The sequence below is a fragment of the Eimeria acervulina genome, genomic scaffold, assembly GCF_000499425.1.
Source record: "Eimeria acervulina Houghton genomic scaffold, Eah_scaff94, whole genome shotgun sequence".
In the NCBI taxonomy this organism is placed as follows: domain Eukaryota; phylum Apicomplexa; class Conoidasida; order Eucoccidiorida; family Eimeriidae; genus Eimeria; species Eimeria acervulina.
Genome location: NW_013547064.1, coordinates 7,501 through 27,752, shown reverse-complemented (window position 1 = coordinate 27,752; position 20,252 = coordinate 7,501). Strand labels below are relative to the sequence as shown.

Below are 20,252 nucleotides of genomic sequence, written 5' to 3'. Positions count from 1 at the left end.
GGAGGAATGTGTATACGTTGATATGCTTGTTGAAATGCTCCTCGAATCTTTCGTTTATTTCGTCTTCTGATAAAACTAAGCAAAACGGTATGGAGTCAGCAGCATGCAGCGGCGGCAGTAGCAGGCCCCCGTTCGCCACTATGAAAAAGTGGAGAGTATATTTGCTTCACAGATGAAGTTCATTCTCTCCAACCCACAACGAACAAAAACGAGGTGGGACGGAGTTGGTGGTAGCATTAGAGGTGTACTGTTCAGAACGCTTGGTTATTTTCCTACTCCTCAAGCTTTTGCACTGGGCGTCAATAATCGCGCGGCATAGAGAGGTTCGGTTAAAGCTGGCGATTACATCAGCAAACCGTCTATGCCCGGGCTAAGCTGCGGTTTTACAGGAGAGGATGCTTCTTTCGTGGTTTCTGCCCTCTCTGCATCTGAGTTTCGTTCCCGAGACTGGGCGTTATCTAGTGCCACTGCGTCGACTACTTAATACTCACCAGTGCAAATAAGACCACCTAAAGAAGCTTCACGCCCAGTAATTCTAGCTAAAGCTTGCGCTGTGTTCATAGCACCCTCATGCAGGTCCTTTAGCGTTCGGAGTAAGCATCATAACGCTGTCTTGTAAACTGAGCTTCCTGAGGCTGCTAGTTTCTTGATATTTTTTCACATGATGGCTGTTTAAGGGACAAGGGGCTACTAGAGCGCCTTTCCACGTGCAGCGCATACTGTGGTTCGGAGACCGTAATAATAGTGAGCAGCAACGCGCATGGGTATCTATACCTCGAAATATACTGGGAGTCCGCCAGGTCGAGATCCTAAAAATGAAACGTAATGCGGCATGTTGTCAGTTGCTGTGGTGTGCCGCAGCCAGGCTTGGTTACAGACGCAAAATGCGAAGTAGGAACAGGGGGGACAACGCTAGTTTAATGCAATAGAGCGGAGGAGGTGTCTTGCTCATTGCGCTAGCTGATAATTTTCTCTCGCAGCACTTATGGCCAGCTTGAAGGCTGATGATAGCCACGCATCGGAAAGGGAGCGGCCTCGAAAGATTAACAACACGTGGTTGCAAAAGGCGAAGAATGCAGCCTGTTTGCTTCCTATATGATGTTCTTCTACAGAGGTTACATTTCGGTTTTTGCAGTTGCATGCGGAGAGGACAGCCGAACAGATTTTCGTTCTATTTCTTTCAGTCGGCGATTACCTCTTGTAACCGCTGACGAAGACAGGGAACCGGCCTATCGAGCTCAATCAAAGGGGTCTACCCCCTTTCTTCTGATGAGAAAATGCTGCAGGGCAGTAGTTCATCTTTACTAGCCTAAAGGACCACAGTACGTGCTTGATTTGGAGACAAATGCGCGGCAGCACATCCATTTCGAAGTTGTGCTCCTGTCCCTTGAGAACTTAAGGAAGCTTGGACTTTTGCGTCATCCCATCAGTGAATGATTAAACCGATTAAATCTAAACCGGAGTGGCTCGCTTACAGTGCTGCTGGCGCTCTGATGCCGGGGCTTTCTACTCGTCGTACATCTTCATGACGCAGCGGATGCATTCGGTCTTCTTCAGCAAGTCGAACGCTTCATTGATCTGTGAGAAGTGCATGCTGTGGGTACAGTACTTCTCCAACCTGCACCAAAACACCTGAACTAATCCGTGATAACCCCGAGAGCCAGAACTACCGAAGCACATTCAAGTTTCGGGACGCAACGCACTTCTTCAGTAGTTGTAGCTGCATTTGTCAGCAGCTTTTATATTCACCTTACCATTTGAAGCAACGCAGCAACACTCATTGTGGCAACCGGAAGACGTTTCAAGGACACAAGAAGCAATACAGCTAGCTGTATAGCAGCAGCGAAAACGAGGAAAAAACGATAGGAGCAAATGGAGGTGGAGCAAATGGAGGTGAAGGGACACTTTGGGCTTATATGGGTATCTTTACTTAATCTCTCCATTGATGACTTTCTGGGCGAGCTTAGGAATGTCCTCTCTGGATCTCCAGCCGCCAAATACAGAGCCCTTAAGTTGCCGTCCTACAATGAAATTGTACGGTCTGGTGCTGATCTCTTTGCCGGCTTCGCCGATTCTGGACCACCCAACAGGGAGCAAGTAACGCAAATTAAGTCGCAGCTTCTTCTCAGCTGCAAGAATCTCGTCACGGAAAAGCACGACTGCATTATATTCGAAAACTAGTTTGGTAGAAAGCATTTTTGCGTGGAATATGAGGATGCCTGCATTTGGAATAATTGGGTAGAGAGAAGCTTATCACGACCCACTACGTTGGATCCACGATGGCTAACCTTGGAGCTCAACGACGAGCTCAATAAGGATCCTTACCCGACGATAACTGCTAGGCCCCAACCTTTGCAAGTCGACTCAAGTGCGCTGCGCATCACTTTGGTGCTCCCCGTGCACTCAAATGCGTAGTCTACTCCGCCTAAGTGCATAAAAAGACACAGCAACAAAAAGAGGCTAGTGAGCTGTTGCCCCAGGATTAACGTGCTTTAAGGTAGGTAGGCGGAACGGAGGCTTGCTAATGCTGCCGCTGCATACAGCTGCTTCCATACCGTTTTGCTGAGTTTTTATCAAAAGACGAAATAAACGAAAGGCACGAGGAGTATTTCACCAAACATATGAGTTAGCTACTCCTCTGTTGAAAGCCCAACCCTACGAGCTCAACATTGCATATTTCTTGAAAACAGGTATGCGACAACTAGACGGCAAAACCAGCTCGCTTGCGGACTCACCATCTGTCATATCAATTATAACTTCCTGAATCGGCTTGTCGAATTTCTTCGGATTGATGAATTTCGTGCCTCCGAATTTCTTTGCAACTTCCAGTTTGTGGTCGTTGATATCGACACAGATTATTTCCTTTGCACCACACAGGTGGGCGCCTTCCACGCACGCCAGGCCAACGCAGCCGAGTCTGTGAGCGCAACACGCAGTTTGACCACATGGGTACTCTGGCTATAGTTGATTGATCAAACTTTCATGATTGATCAAACTTCCATGCAGTTTGAGTGAGAGATCGCTGCAAAGATTCCTATGGATGCGGTGGCAAAAACATGAAATTCATCCCCTGCAATTCGTCAAATGCTTGCAAGGAATACGCAAGAGAAAATGTTGCACGCATGTGGAATATCTTTACAGCAACTTTGGAAAAACGAAGGCATTAAGGCTAATAGTCGAAAGAATGAAGGGTACCCGTAGACAGCTACAGTAGATCCCTTTTCAACCTTTCCTGTGTTCATGGCAGCGCCCATGCCCGTTGGCACTCCACATCCTAACAAGCACATCTGTTGCATAAAACGGAAAAAGCACACAAAAATTACTCAAGTGGTGCAGCTCGTCGCTGCGCAAAGGTGCAACAAAGTCACAAGGTGTGCCTGCACCACAGTGCAAGGTTAACACTGGAGGGAGGGAAAGTTGTGAGCTTACGAGGTTCATAGGGCTGCTTTCTGGAACAACAACAACACATTCTTGAGGCACCACTGTGTACTGTGAGAAGCTGAACACTCACAAAGGCCTCATCAACCAAATCCGGCGACTTTTCGTGCCAAGCCCGCTATCTTGCTGTCTGTTCTCAATTCATACAACCTGCTGGTAGCCAATTGGCGTTGCAGGAAATGCAGAGAAGGTCGTGCATCTTGATACATTGCTGTTGGCGAGATGAGCGGTCACAGCTAACCTGGAAGTGCCCATGAAGTGGTGGATTGGCTGTCCGTCTTTGGTGGTGAAGCGGGAAGTTTTGTCCATTGGCATGACACCCTCAACAAAAGCGTCTAGGAATTTGCCGCACATATTTGTCTTGTGGCATTCATTTCCCCGACAGGTTCGGCACTTTCTTGCCTTTTTGTCTTCCGGGAAGCAGTCGGGCTGCAGTTCGTTTGCCGCACACAGAACTTCGTTATTGTTCCTCTCTAGCACCAAATGGTAATGTTTTCTGCCGAAAAGAAGCTGAATAAGCATCATTAATATGCAAGGAGAGCTCTGAAATAGACAGAAGCTGCCACTGCTCACCTCCCAAAGGGGGATGACTTTGTCGCCGGGTTTGCAGGTGATGACGCCTTCTCCGATGGACTCCACCTCTCCGCAGGACTCGTGTCCCAAGATGCACGGGTATTTGCCAGTTGGGTCAACCCCTCGTTGAGTGATCTAAACGGCACATTTCAGCTCTGTTCATATGCCTTTCGTGAGAACATGCTGGATCCACTATTTGATTTTTGGGGAGCCAAGCTAAGCTTTCTTTCACGTCAATGGATATAATGGGTTGAAACGCACCTCATCCGTGTGGCAGGGGCACGCGTAGAGAATCCTCACACGGACTTCGCCTCGTTTGGGGGGTGCTACGTTAATCTCCATTATCTGCACACGCAGAGAAAGACGGTAACTTCAAAGCCAATGCCCAGAAAAGCTATATTTTATCATTTCCACCTCGTTCCCTGTCTGACGAAAGCTATTTTGAAAGGGTGTGCCAAGCGAATTGCTTGCGGGTTTACGACGCTGGCTGGCCGTAAGACCGGTGCCTTCTCTTCCCTCATTACTCTGAGCGATTTGCCCCCGCATGCGTAAGCTGCACTTTCTAGTGGAAATTTAGGCTGAAAAGTGAAAGCGTACTTCAAAGGGCTGGCCGGGAGCCATGACAACGGCCGCCTTGCAGACGATGGTTTGCGGAAGGTCACTCATTCTCCCCCGAAAATCGAAACTTGGACTGGCAGCTCTTGTCTCGGCAGACAATTCCTTTAATTCGTCACCATTTAGTTTTTTACAAGCTTGCGCGGATAGAGAAAGGAGTTCTACTTGCAGAGAACGACGCGGAAGGACCGGTTTGCAGGCCAGTGGCTACGCTACGGAAGCGATCAGAAAATGCAGGCAGGTGGAGTAGAACTGTGCCTCCATACACTGCACACGCATATTTTTCATGTTTTTAAATATGCATATTTGGCGGCTTCAGGGCTTGATACGGAAGAATCAACCCGGCTTCTTGGCTGATCTTCCCTGGAGAACGCCTGCTACCCAGTCTATCTTACAGACGTCAACAATGCAAGGTACCATAACATCAGCAGCTACAACTCACCTACTTATAAAAATGCTGATTATTAACATTTTTGCCTCTTTACATGCACTGGGTTTATTTGTTGACATACGAAGGTTAGCTGTCAAGCTCTAAAATGCGTTCGCATCAGATCTAAATTAACAGAAGTCAACGGTTGCTACCGCAAAAAGCAAAGGGTGTATGCAGGTGACTCAAATTTGCAATTTATCTGAGTTTAGCTCAGTAACTCATTCATTAAGTGCAAAAAATTGTGGGGATTGTGGGTAGGCTTTTGCCAAGGAAACTTCGACGCGGCGCACTGAGCGTATAGCGGGAGGCTCGCTTGCTCGTAGCTCTTTGTTATTTAGTAATCGTTAGATTTCTTCATTCACGCGCACTCACTCCCCCTGTTCGTAGGGGGTTATCTGGGCAGAATACTCTCAGAAGCGCGGGCTTCGTCAGAGACCCATGGTGGAGGGCATGGATTTCCCAACGGGTTCCGGGAGCACCTCTGCACTGCCTTAGAATCTCCTCGCTCCCCTCTTGAGAGACTAATTCCACTTCCCTTACCGTAGAGGATACAAATGCTGTTGGGAGTTCTGATAGATGCGCTCCTGATGGATCTCAATTGCGTCGTCTGAAAGCCGCATGCGAGCCCTCCACCCAGGGAGCGCATAGGATTAGTGGTGATTTGGTTCAGAGTAATAGTTTCGTTCCGTTGTAGTATGTCCAATTTGCTGACTTATCCGGCGTATTACTCCCAAAGCTTTACCGACCAGCGTTGCTTGTCTGCCGTTGGCGAAGCGTAGTGGCAGAGAGTGCACGAAAGAATAGACTGGTAGTCTGCATCAACTCTCTGTAGCTTCAGAAATAAGACCCACCTCGATGCCTGCGCTAAGTGAAACTGGAAAATCCTGCCTATCAATAAAAACATGGATACGCACAGAGTTGAGGCGAGAGGAGAGTCTCTAGGTGCGGAGTTTCTCACTTTCACTTTCGGCCCCATCTATCCATTACACGTATGCGTGGAGAACTGGGCATTTTCCGTATTGCCTTGTTGGTATCGCCACCATGCTTAAAACCGCGATTGTGATTGACTGCGATTGTTTAGCTTCCTAGTTTCTTCCATGCGTCTGTTACCTTGCTCGTTGCACAGGAAACACATGAATCACTCGCTGCGCCCAACGGCTACCCGCATGCCGGCCTCGCAATTAGCCGCGGGGAGTCGCTTCTTTTCTCAGCCGGTCTGGCACTCATAGCCCCAATGCGCATGGGCCCCATATCTTGCTCAGTTCCTAAGTCTTGCCGTTGTCTCTTAGCCACCTCGGTGGAAGTGGCTTCTTTGTCTCTCTCGTGAATAAGTACTCCATCATTTGGACGAGCCCGAACCTTTCATCTCCTAGTTCTCTCTCACTGGCCCAGCCAGATACTCATTGCCTCTCTGCGGGGAGCAGCCTTATTACAAATAATGGATAAGGAAGCTCCTAGTTCACTGCTGAGTTCCTCTTCACTGAGGAGTGATATTTTTCTGTGTGATCCTGCACATATAGCCACCCTTGTTTATGTTCTTTCAGTTCTTCCATAGCTTGTTCCCTTGCCAAGCTGGGAATAAACCTTAGTTGATCTGGCAAAGATCCCTTGGACCGAATGCGCTGCGCTAAGACTGTAGACAATTGTTAAACACTTTTTGCTTTGCATTCATTATCCAACTCTCACGTAAGAAGAAATATGTAGTTCAACTTCAGACAGGCAACCCATGTTCAACTCATACGCGTGCTTCACTTGCAACATGAGATGAAATTTCTTTTCTGTTTTAGGTTGTTTGTGCTAGACGCGTAGAGATTCCAACGCTTCTTGCATTGCTTTTAAGGTGAAGATAGCGGGAAATTGTTGAGACAATTTTATATTATCATTATTACTGTCTTCGTTGCTGCATGCACAGCCGCTTGTACACGGTTCTTGAACAGCCCCACTCGAATGCCGTTCGTCGTGGGGCTGCAGTAAGCGGTGCTGCTGCGCCCTCCACTGCTGCTGCGCTGAGTTTGCGTTGTCCTTCGTGTGTTCGTTGTGCAAATACATACATAATTCGTATTTGAAAATACCGGTGGCGGTATATAAAAAGGGTTGCTACGCGGAAACGCAGCAGTGAAACCCACAGCCCTCTCTGCCCCGGCAAGATGGTGAAGTCGTTGGAAGAGAACCCGATGCGGAAAATCCGCATCGAGAAGTTGACTTTGAACATTTGCGTCGGCGAGGTGAGGCATTTAATTTGATTTTAAATTTATTTTCATTCAAACCTACCCCAAAAAAAACGCAGCTGCTGCCCTCTTCACTGTGGGGTGGCGGCACCCGCGCGACTTGCATGCATTTTTTGTCCTACATGAGTTCATGTTTCCGTTGCAAAAACAAACATTGTTCTTTCTTCAGGTTTTTCAATTGGTGCTTTGCTAATGTGTATTGGGATCTGTGCGGTTGTGTTGGGTCTGAATAGTAGTTGGTGAATCTGAATGCGCTGCTGTTAATCCCCTCTCGGTTTCCGCTTTATTTGCTGCATTCTTCGTTTTGTTCTTGTTTTGCAGTCCGGTGACAGACTAACCCGCGCCGCCCGAGTGTTGGAGCAGCTGACGGGGCAGCGCCCGGTGTTGTCTCGTGCACGATTGACGATTCGTTCATTCAGCATTCGCAGGAACGAGAAAATCGCCTGTCACGTGACTGTACGAGGCAAGAAGGCTGAGGAAATCCTAGAAAAAGGACTAAAAGTGAAAGAATATGAACTTAAAAAGAAAAATTTCTCAGACACTGGAAACTTCGGCTTCGGTATTCAGGAACATATCGACTTGGGCATCAAATACGACCCCTCCACCGGTGAGCATTTCATAAGTATTGCATTTAATGCGTATATTATATATTTAATGCACTGTAAACAGAATATTCATTATATTAAACAGGTTGTTGCGTAGTTATCTCTCGGAGCCGCTGTAATCTTATTGCCAGGTTCTGCAGCTGCGCATGCAGTTTGCCTCTCCTCAGAGCTCTAAAGAAGGCGATTTTTAAATGTTTTTTCTTCTGTCTTGGTGTATGTGCAAGTGTACACGTGGGGTGTATGCTGCACAGTACAGCTTGAAATATAAGGAGGTATTGTCTTTGTTATTCTTTACATGCAGGCATTTACGGGTTAGATTTCTACGTGCATTTGTGCCGCCCCGGTCTGCGCGTCTCTAAGCGCAAATGGGCCCGTGGGAGAATTGGGCACAGCCACCGCGTGACGAAGGAAGACAGCATTCGTTGGTTTCAGCAGAAGTACGACGGCATCGTGTTGAACCGTTGATGCTGCTGTACTGTATGTACACCCCAACGTTAACGTGAAGGAGATAAACAACCACCACGCAGCTAAAACCAATCCAACGAACGCATGCACTATTCACACAATCTCGTGTTCGCAGTAGAAAGGCAGGGCTGGGTGGGGAAGGGGTCCAGCACCAACTGCAACAACTGCAAGGGGAGGCGCTGGCTTGAATGCTGCAGCTCTTCTCTTGTGCGCACGCGTGCAGTGTTCATTCAGTGCAAATAGACGCGTGAGAAAGAGAGGCGGCAAAGGTTGCTTGCTCCTCAACTTCAGTGACTCCGTTGGTTCTGAATCTCTGTCTTTTTCATACCTCGCATCAGGCGCAGTTTCAGGTGTACATACAGCTACTAGGTGTACAACTTATAGGTCTACATGAGTCTTCAGGTGTATATACATTAACACAACTATCTACCATCCAGCTAGAGAAGAGGGGCATTAGATTGCCTTATTTCCCTTGGGTATATATTTCCTGAGCCCTGTGACGTTAGCCATTGCTGGGTTGAAGCATTCCTGAGATTATGTGGAAGGAAATAATAAACTGACATGGAGGATTTCGTCTAGAGGGAGATTCTCTCTCGGTGTACATACACCGGAGCTGCTACACCCGCTACTTTCGCTGCGGTCCCTACTTAATTGATTAACCATACTTATTAATATTAGTATTTATTAATTGCCCTTTGCACATATTTAAAGGTATTAACTGCGGGAGTTGGGTTCGTGAGAGGCCCAGAGGGCAGCAGTACACTAAAGCCACAGCCTACGAAGGAAGATGATGAATGAGTAAGTCGGCGAATAAATCGAAGCATAAGTGAGTGAATATATACATATAGTTATGGTATATATACACATATAAACATATACAAAAATACATATATATATAATATATTCATTCACTTGTTTATTCACGATAATATTCGAGAAGCTGCAACTACTCAGGGTTTCTAACAACCATATCACTTGCATGCATGCATGCATGCACGCGAAGGTGCGGGAGGCAAACGTTTGTTTATGCGCTTTGTATACTCCTTTAAAAGCAACAAATGAAGCGCCTTATTCCCCTTCTTTACTGCTCTGCGTTATCATTCATTTCCTTTACAAGCTCCTTAGAGCGGGCCCGAGCAGATTGCGCAGCGAGAGTGACGAAGTCAGGACCAAACTCTTCTTGGATTTGTTTCTTCATCTTTCTAATAGCCCCTGCAGGCAAAATAGCAACACAATGCCGTTGCAGTGCGGTGTACGTACACCCGATCCCAATGAACAAACGAGCCCATAAATAAATATATGTATAGCAACGAGTAAAAGAAAAAAACTCACCCGCAGGGTCTAACCCTTTAGGACATGAAATCGAACAGTTCATAATGCCGTGACACCTGAAGCAGCCGCAAATCCCGCATGCATGCATATATATCCTTCCATGCATGCAATCTTGCATGCATGCATACACTCTTGCATGCAGTCTTGCATGCATACACCCTTGCATGCATGCATTCATGCATGCATGCTGTATTGCATGCATGCATGCATACACGCACAAAGTGCGCCTGCAAGTCTGAAGGACCCCCATCAAAGAGGAGAAATCCCCTCAACAAAATTTCAGATACACATACTATTTACATAGAAGCATATATATATATATATTTGCTTTCGCCGTTTTCAAGCGAGTTACAAGGAAATGAACGCAGCGTATCTGAAGACTAGGAGCTAAGATCGTTCATTCAGTGCGCGCGGTGTAACTACAGCTTATTATGTTTGCTTTAAGAAGAAGAATACGAATAAGAGCAGCCAACTAAGAAGTATAAGAAATTTCACCTGTATAATTTCATCGTGTCGTTGATTTGTGCGAGACGCTCGCGAGTAAATTCATCTCGACTGTCGCTGATCCATCTGCAAAAGAAAGCAAAAAAAAACTGGCAGAGGGTACAGCAGAGAGTTGCTGATACAGTGTATGAACATGGTGCTGCCGCTGCTGCAGAAGTAGCAGCAACAAGAACAACAATAATACTCAGAACAAGAACAGCAAAACCCCTTAACACTCCTACCCTCCTCCGCCCCCTCTATAAACACCTCTTTCTATTCACCTAAAAGCCTGCATTAACACAGCAGGGCCCAGATAAGCCTGTGGATTCCACCAGTAAGACGGGCAGGATGTTGAACAACAAGCGCATAATATGCACTCATACAATCCATCCAACTTCGCTCGATCTTCAATTGACTGAAGAATTTCTGTACCCTCCGTCTGCAAGAAAAAATATACAAAAAAGATCGAATTATTATATATTTATATTTATACTTATATTTATGTGTCTTTTATAAATACATTTATATATATATATATTTATATAAATTTGTACTTATATAAATGTAAATATAATACTCATATTTATATTTGTGTTTGTTTTTTATAAAGACAAACATATGCTTTGCTGTATTCAATCTCGAAATATATGTATATGCATATATATACCTACAAAACTATATATATATCTATATATATATCTATATATATATAATTATATATATATAACTATATATATATAGGTCTTGTTTCATTTTTGAACAGATACCGGTTTTGTCTTTCTTTGAAGCCAAGGCTGAATAGATTTATACTGAGAGTAGAAATTCGCTAAGTCGGGTACGAGATCTTTGAGCACTAAGAGATGAGGGAGAGGCAGCACATCAATAGGGGCCCCTTCATTATCATTATGAAAGTGCTGCGAATATTCATCTGTGCTAGGCCCTTGCATCTCATCTTGAGAAGCTATGCTCTTCTCTACAGCTCCAATTGCAGCTCCTAATACACCTCCCTCTGTACAAACAAATAAAATAATAAATACAAAAAGAAAAAAATAAAAATCTGATCATTACAACTCGGATGCATCATATACACTGCAATCTACACACATATATGTCATCGTACGAACCAATCAACATTATACAAAAAGAACTCATATATACATGCACTGAATGATTAAACAAAACATGCATGCATGCATGCATGCATGCATGCATCCTTTGTTTGGGTTGTTTCGTTTGGTATATATATATCTATATATATATCTTTAAAATAAAAGACCCTCTGCATAAGAGAGAGAGAAAGACATTTTTGATTTTTTAACCTCCTTCCCTCTCCTACTGCTGCTAGATATATATACATAAATATATATATATATATACATATATATATATTTATATACATATACGTATACACATACACATACATACACATATACACACACACATATATATACATATACATATACATATATACATATATTACATATATATATATATATATATATAGATGCATACTGATTGTGGGGTTTCTTCTCGTGACTCTGTTTTTGTTTTTAATCGGCGTTAAACAGGCGAGGCAATTTATGCCGTCGATGTTCATAGCGCAAGACCCGCAAATCCCTTCGCGACAACTTCGACGAAAGGTCAGTGTTGGATCCTGAAATAAAACAAAAAAAACATTAAAACAAATATTCTTCTCAACATTATGATGATGATGATGATGCTGCTGCTGCTGCTGTGAAGACGCAGGATATTACATATATATATATATATATAACATCAATATATATACATATACAGGCACACATCTATATATATATATATATATCTAAGCATCAACAAAACTAGGTACATATGCATGCATATAGACACATATTTATATATATTACATTCAAATGCTGCATGCATTGTAGAATTGTGATTAGGGGTTAATGCTACCTGTTTGTCTTTAATGGCTATTAGAGCGTCTAAAACCATCGGCCCGCATGTTGAGGTGTCTAGACTGTACTCTTGCATGCGGGGTCTTTCTTTCTTCTCTGGATCATAGCGATGGATACGAAAAGTGCGAATTGTGCTGCTGTTTGTGCTGCTGCTGCTGCTGCTGAAGGTCCTGCGTTGTTGCTGTTGTTGTTGTTGTTGCTGCTGCTGCAGCAGCAGTCTGTGCTGCTTCGGAGATGCAACAGACAGGAGAGAAGCTGAGGAACTCAAGGGCAGCAGCGAGCGGCTGACCACCGACACACCAGCAACTGAATAATAAGAAGCAAGACTCTGCATAGTGATGAATCGTTGAAGAAGAACAATCAATATAAAAACCTTTTAATATCACAAGGTGTACAGACACTTCGATTTTTAAACTGAAAAATCAAAGAAAATGTCCTTCAGCAAAACCTCTCGCCAGCTGTACAGACAGCATTGGTCTTTTCAGGGGATAACCTCCGCTAGTTTATAGATTTATTCAATTCTTTTAAATAAATTAAATACAATTTATTGCTATTTATGAACAGATTTTACCCTTTTTAATGCACAAACGATCATATCCTGCATGCAATTTGCATGCAACACGAAGACGACAACCAGCCACCGTCGAAGCAGAATTCCTGAATAAATATTTTTAGATTTTTAAAAAATTTTTATTTTTTAAATATAAATTAAGAAATTCAGACTTTTAATATTCTCCAGAAGCTTTGCATTCAACTAATTAAAAGTGAAGAAAGAAAACCCTCGACAGCGGCCTCAGCTAACTAACTCTCATTAATAGATTCTATTACATATCTTTTTACAGTCTTCTTTATTTGTTTATTATTTAAAATGAGGCGACAGAAAAGGTATGAAGAGCTAATAAAGTGTGTAGCTTCATAAGAAAATATTTAAACGACTAACACCGGTTTATATACACCTTACGAAGCCCCCCGCGTCTTATCCATCATTCAACAAGCAAAAGACAAAGAAAAACAACGCCTTGAATAAAAAGAATTATCAACAATGGCTGTACACCCTAAACCCTAAACCCTAAACCCTAAACCCTAGCAGTTGCGTAGGTAGGTGTCTTACTACCGTGGTAGAGTAAACAAATGCCGCTGTTGCATTAATATGTTGTCTTCTTTATAAGTGCATCTATTCTTATAAATGCATGCATGCATTAATTTATGGGGCTGCATGCATCTGCCAGTTGACACTTGTACAGAAAACAGACGAATGCAGGTTTCTACATAAAGATGACGACACATCTCTCCTAATAATTATATATATTTCTATCTTAAATATAAATATATAAATATATTATGTAGGGTCATGCATGCATGAGTGCATGCGGTGTATATTCAGCAGAAAATTCAAAAAGGAGACAAAGAGAAAAGAAAGTAAAAAACAAAAAGTTGTTGATGCATTTAAACGAGACTGAGGCAGAGACAGCTGCTATTAAAAGTATTAAGGAGACAGCTGGTGCTGTATTGTTAATTAACAACTATTCGTCTCTTCTCGTCTCCTTCTATTGAATAATACAAAAAAGAAAATAAAAAACATTAAAAAACCCTCGCTGGGCCCTTTCTCCCGTTGTCTGCACTTCTTAGATGCAGAAGTATATCAATATATATTAATATATATAAATATATATATATGAATATATATATATATATATATACATTTGTATATATATATATATATACAGTATATATACTATGCATGAATATATTAAAACATTTATGTAAATGAGTATATATAAAATTATCTATATATTATAGTATGAATAATATATGTTATACATAAATACATAAATACATCTAAACACATACATAATTATATAATTATATTTGTAGAGAAAGATATACAAGTGTATCGACATACAACTACATCCGTATACATTTACATATATACATCTACATATATATATATATATATTTATGTATATATCTATCTATCTATCTATCTAGATATATATATCTATATCTATATATATCTGTTTATATATTTATATAAACATACATTCATTATCTATACAAAATGCATGCATACCCGCACTTATTATGCTTATATCTATATGCGTATATATTTATGTATTGCACACACACATATATATATTTATCTATTTATATATATATTTATATATTTATAGATTCGTTTATTTATATATTTATATATTTATGTTTGTTCAAGCAAGAAGAAGGAGAAGTGGTGACGCAGAAGCAGACCGAAACCGCAGCAAAAGATTTGCAGCAGCAGCAGCAAACACAACAGACGTCTCTCTGACAGGGGCCCAAACACCTGCACAGCAACAGCAGCAGCAGCAGCAAAACACACATCAGCAGCACTTTCACCAGCAGCAGCAGCAGCAACAGCAACCGCCAGATCAGCAGCAGCAACAGCTACATCAGCAGCAGCAGCATCTTCACTAGCAGCAGCAACAGCAGCAGCAGCAGCAGCAGAGCAAATGTTTAGAAAAAGAATATAAACAGCAGCCAACGCCACACCCAGAGGACAGCATTAATCAGCGTTAGATTTGCTGAAGGCAGCAGAACATCTCTCTCCTGGCTGTACCTGCAGAGGTGCACATACACCCCAAATAATAATAATAATAACAATAACAATAACAATAATAATAATAATAATAATAATAATAATAATAATAATAATAATATGTTCTGTTTTGTTGTGTGTTGTTGCATGCAGAGAGACAGAAACGAGGTGTACAGACAGCTGGAGAGTTTAAGCAGAGCTAGACAAAGAAGAAAAACAAATAAAAATAGTTAAATAAAAAGAAAGACAATCAAACAAATAAATGCTTTCAGAGAAACAAAGACAAACAAGCTGAGAAAAATAAAAACGAAGAAAAATATAAACACAAAGACAGAGACAACTACAGAGATAGATATAAAAAAAAAATAAAAAGAAAGTAAAAGACTAAACAACTAAATAGAGAACAACAAAGACAGAGAAACAAACAAAGTTAAAAAGAATAACAAAGACAGAGAAATATATAAATTAAGACAAAGACAAAGACAGCAGACACAAAGAAACAACCAAAGATAAACACAAAGACAAAGAAAAAGAAGAAGACAAATAAAACGAGCAAATTAAATAAAAGAAGAAAAACAAGTAAAAGAGAAAAGAAGAAAAAGACAATAAAAGAAAATAAACGAAACAAACAAAGCAGATAAAATAAAATAAAGAAAACAAACAACAAGAAGAAGATAAAATAAAATAAACAAATTAAACGAAAAGAAGATAAGAGAAAATAAACAAATTAAACAAGAAGAAGATAAGAGAAAAATAAACAAATTGAATATGAAGATAAAATAAAATAAACGAATTGTATGAGAAGAAGAAGATAAAACAAAATAAACAAATTAAACAAAGGAAATAAAATAAAATAAACAAATTAAACAAAAGAAATAAAAGAAATTAAACAAATTAAACAAAAATAAAAGAAAGAAAACAAACTTTGGTGTGCGGTGGCGAGGACAAGGAATTAACCCGAGGAGCTGCAGACAGAAGAAGAGACGAAAAAATAAATAAAATTATTATTTAAATATAATAAATTTAATAAATTTATTATTCTTTTAATTAAATATCTACACAAAATAAACAATACACACATTAATCTGTATTATCATTAGTATTATTATTATTATTAATTATTAAATAGATAATAATAATATATTATTAAATAGATAATAATAATGCATTAATAAATAGATAATAATGCATTTAAATAGATAAATGATAATACATTATTAAATAGATAATAATAATACATTAATAAATAGAAAACAATGCATTTAAATAGATTAAAATAAGTTTAAATATTAAATAAAGCATTACTACAATCACCTGAGGAAGAGAAAGAAAGAAATTAAAAAACTGAGGAATAAAAAACAACAAAAGAGTCTTCGAAAAATGGCCTAATATCCCAGCAGCAGCCAACACCATCCCCTGCATCACAAACCCTAAACCCTAAACCCTAAACCCTAAACCCTAAACCCTAAACTCTAAACCCTAAACCCTCAATCTGAAGGCTTAAACCCTAAAGCGTAAACCCAAGGGTTTAAAGGCTAAACACTAAACCCTAAACCCGAATGTTTAAACCCTAAACTCTAAACATTAAAACCTAAACCTTAAACCCTAAACCCTAAAACTAATAAAACAAAAAAACAAAGCGAAGACAAGAAAATCAGAAGACAGAAAGAAAGAGTTGCTGCTGAGAATTAAAAGAAAAAACAAAAATACAACGAATAGAAAAGAAAAGACAGAATGAAAAACAAAAAAGAAGGCGAAGAGACAGGAAGAAGAAACAAACGAAGAAAAAAAGATAAATCAAAATGCATTAAAACAATAAACAGTAAAACGAACAACAAAATAATAAGACAAAGAAAAAGAAAACAACTTAATAAGCATTAAAAAGCAAATAAAATAATTTAAAAACATTAAAAAATGCTTACTGCAAAGTAGGTGTATGTATCTCCTACAAAGACATGAGAAGGGTACCTGCATATACACCCCAAATAAAAAGAAGAAAAAAAGATAAAAGACAGCAGCAACAAATGCAACAGACAAAACAAATTAAATACAACGCAAGAGCTGCATCAATATACAAGGAGCAGCGCATGCAAGAGAAGTACTACTGCAGCAGCAACCCCACACACGTAACAGCAGCAACAGCAGCAGCAGCAACAGCAGCAGCAGCAGCAGCAGCAGCACCAGTTGTGCTTGAGGAGGGCAAGAGAGGTTGCAAGAAAAGGAAGACAAATGACAAGAGCGAAGAAATGCTGCAAACAAACAAATCAAACAAATGCAGAAAATAGGGTGTACAGGCAGCTACTAGATTATAATGAAAACAACAGGATAGGACTTGCAGTTAAACTCAAAATAAATAAAACAAATAAAATAAAATAAAATAAATATAATTAAATAATTTATATTAAATCAATAAACACTTTCTTTATTCACCTGCTGCGCAAACATTGCCTTTGCTGCATCTGCAGACCCAAAGTTTGCGTTCAACTCCTAACAAACAGCAGCAGCAGCAGCAGCAGCAGCAACAGCAGCAGCAACAGCAAATGAGATGAGCAGCGAGAAGGAAAGACGCCGGGGGAGACAACAGCAAATTGAATTTATTTAAAACAAAAACAGCAAAAGACAAACAAACAAATAAAAGAAATAAACAGCACCAAGAAAGCAAACAAAGAACGAAAATAAACAAAGTAAATAAATAAAAAAAACAAACAAAGTAAATAAATAAAAGGAGACAAACAAAAGAAATAAAGAAAAGAGACAAAGAAGAAAAATAAAAGTAAATGAGAAAAGAAAATAAATAAATAAATAAGTCAAGAAATAAACATGCGTCTTCTCTACAAATAAATAAATAAATAAATAAATAAATAAATAAATAAAACAACCAACGAGAAGAGAAGAATAAAATAAACAAAAGACAAACAGAAACAAATAAAATAAATAAAATAAACAAAATAAATAAAATAAAATAAACAAAATAAATAAAACAAATAAAATAAGCAAAATAAATAAAATAACATAAACAAAATAAATAAAATAAATAAAATAAAATAAACAACTAAACAAAATAAATAAAATAAACAAAACAAATAAACTTAAACAAATAAAATAAATAAAATAAATAAATAAACAAAACAAAATAAAATAAATAAAATAAATAAAATAAATAAAATAAATAAACAAAATAAATAAAATAAATAAATAAAAAAGCTGACAAGGGCGCTGTGTATGCAAACAAATGCAGCGATGACTGCCGACTGTCCAACCTCCAACCCATTAATACCTACAAACAAACAAAGACAAAATATATATATGCTGCTGCAGTTGCTGCTGCTGCTGCTGCAGTTGCTGTTGTTGTTGTTGCTGCTGCTGCTGCAGTTGCAGTTGCTGCTGCTGCTGCTGCAGGTGCAGGTGCAGTTGCTGCTGCTGGTCTGGGTGATTTTGCCTTCAGATACTCCCCGTGGCCTGTGCTGCTGCTGCTGCTGCTGCTGCTGCTACTGTAGTTTGCGTCGCCGCTGCAGCAGCAGCAGCAATAGCAGGAACAGCACTAACAGCAGCAGCAACAGCAGCAGCAGCAACTGCAGCAGCTCACCCGCATAGATATTGATTGCATTTGTGCAGAAGACAGTCAGAAGAGTCATATAAATATAATACAGCCGCCCCACATCCACTAACAACCAACCCCCTCTGCTGCAGTCGTCCCTGCTGCTGCTGCTGCTGCTGCTGCTGCTGAGGGCGTCTGTTGAAGTGAACTGCAACAAAGCGCGGTGCTGCAAAGAAGCAACAGCAGCAGCAGCAGCAGCAACAGCAGCAACAACAGCAGGCAAAAAAAGATAGACACTGCAGCAACACGAAATGCTTCGGTGCAGTCAACTCCTCTGCAACTGACGAACGCAGCCGCAGCAGCAGCAGCAACTCCGGTGTATGAACAGCTTGCTGCAGCAGCTCTCACCGCAGTATCAATCAACTGCAGCAGCCCTGAGAAGATCCACCGCGCAGCAGCAGCAACAGCTGTTGCTGCAGATGCAAGGGAAGAGGCAAGGCCAAAATGTGCTTGCTGCTGCTGCTGCTGCTGCTGTTGCAGGTGTTGCAGCAGCTGCTGTTGTTCCTGAGAGAGTTGCTGCAGCAGCAGGCTTAATCCACCTATAGAGTGTCGGAGTGCGTGTAGGATTGCAGCAGCAGGAACCGCCGCAGCAGCAGCAGCAGCAGCAGCTGCTGCTGCTGCTGCTTGCCCCCAGTGCTGCAGGTGCGTATACACCGCACAAGGAAGCACTACAGTTGTGCTGCCGCTGTAAGCAGCAGCAAGAGGTGCAGCAGCAAGTAGAGGGAGGCTCAGCTTGACTGCCCAAGGCAGAGACAAAGCGTCGTCAACAAATCCTAGGAAACCCATACATGTCGCTCCTAATAAAGCAGCAGGATACTCAACCAACTGCAGCAGCAGCAGCAGCAGCAGCAGCAGCAGGGAGAGCAGCAGGGAGAGCAGCAGCAGCAGCAGTAACGAGAGCAGCAACAGCAGCATCACACACAGCAGAAGAGATGGAGTAGTTGGCAGTGAAGGCAGGCAGCAACAGCAACAGCAACAGCAACAGCAGCAGCTGCAGCAGCAAGATAAAGTCTCACGGTCATCAGCAGCAGCTCGCAGGTGCAGCAGCAGCAGCAACAGCAGCAGCAAAAACAATACACATATAGTAGCGGCAGCCAGATAGCAGCAACAGCAGCGAAATACAGACAGCAGCAGCAGCTGCAGCAAGATAAATGAAGCAACAGAAACAGCAGCAGCAAAGCACAACCCACACTGGGGAGCAGCAGCAAGAGCAGCAGAAGCAGCAAGCGCAGCAACAACAGCACCAAAAGCAGCGGAAACACGATAAGCAGCAGAAGCAGCACGATGAGCAGCAGCAGCAGCAGCAGCAGTCCGATCAGCAGCAGAAGAAGCAGCAGCAGCAGCAGCAGTTATACTTGGAGCTGAGTTCTGTCTAGCAGCAGCTGCCCTGCTGTTGCAGCAGCAAGAAAACAAAAAATAGAGCAAAGCCCAACAGCTTCCGGCACCAGAGGTGAAGAAGAAGGCTTGTGCAGGTCTCGACCTGCAAACCCTGCAGCAGCAGCAGCAGCAGCAGCAGCAGCAGCAGAAATAGTACTGCCAGCACTGCAGAAGTAGTAGCTGCAGCAAGAGCAGCACTAGCAGCAGCAGCAAGAGCAGCACTAGCAGCAGCAGCAAGAGCAGCACTAGCAGCAGCAGCAAGAGCAGCACTAGCAGCAGCAGCAGCAGCAAAGTACCGTTTTGAAGCAGTTTTCTGGCGAAGTGCGGCACTAGTTTGTCGGCAGCAACAAAAGCAGCAGCAGCAGCAAAACAAATAATTATTATGCGTCTTCTTGCTGCTTCCGGTGTCAGCGCATACACCGCAAACAGCAGCAGCAGCAGCAGCAAAAAAAAGAAGTCAAAGGAGACGCCGCCCCTCGAACCATGCAACGGCCCAGTGCTGCTGCTGCTGCTGTTGCTGCTGCTGCTGTTGCTGCTGCTGCTGCTGCTGCTGCTGTTGCTGTTGCTGCTGCTGCTGTTGCTGTTGCTGCTGCTGCTGT

The 20,252-nt window shown here is 41.7% G+C and overlaps 2 protein-coding genes across 2 annotated transcripts; one reads left to right on the top strand and one right to left on the bottom strand.

The window, feature by feature from the left end:
• Positions 1 to 1,926: 1,926 nt before the first annotated feature.
• Positions 1,927 to 4,677, bottom strand: EAH_00015510 (alcohol dehydrogenase class III, putative; the record flags this gene model as incomplete). Its single annotated transcript, XM_013391134.1, has 7 exons — positions 1,927 to 2,074; positions 2,326 to 2,425; positions 2,736 to 2,917; positions 3,196 to 3,287; positions 4,012 to 4,146; positions 4,273 to 4,356; positions 4,609 to 4,677. The coding sequence occupies 7 exons, from the start codon at positions 4,675 to 4,677 to the stop codon at positions 1,927 to 1,929; spliced, it is 810 nt and encodes a 269-aa protein (XP_013246588.1).
• Positions 4,678 to 7,203: 2,526 nt separating this feature from the next.
• EAH_00015500 (ribosomal protein L11, putative) lies at positions 7,204 to 8,354 on the top strand (the record flags this gene model as incomplete). Its single annotated transcript, XM_013391133.1, has 3 exons — positions 7,204 to 7,281; positions 7,606 to 7,891; positions 8,191 to 8,354. 3 exons carry the CDS (start codon positions 7,204 to 7,206, stop codon positions 8,352 to 8,354), a joined length of 528 nt encoding a protein of 175 aa, XP_013246587.1.
• Positions 8,355 to 20,252: the final 11,898 nt, after the last annotated feature.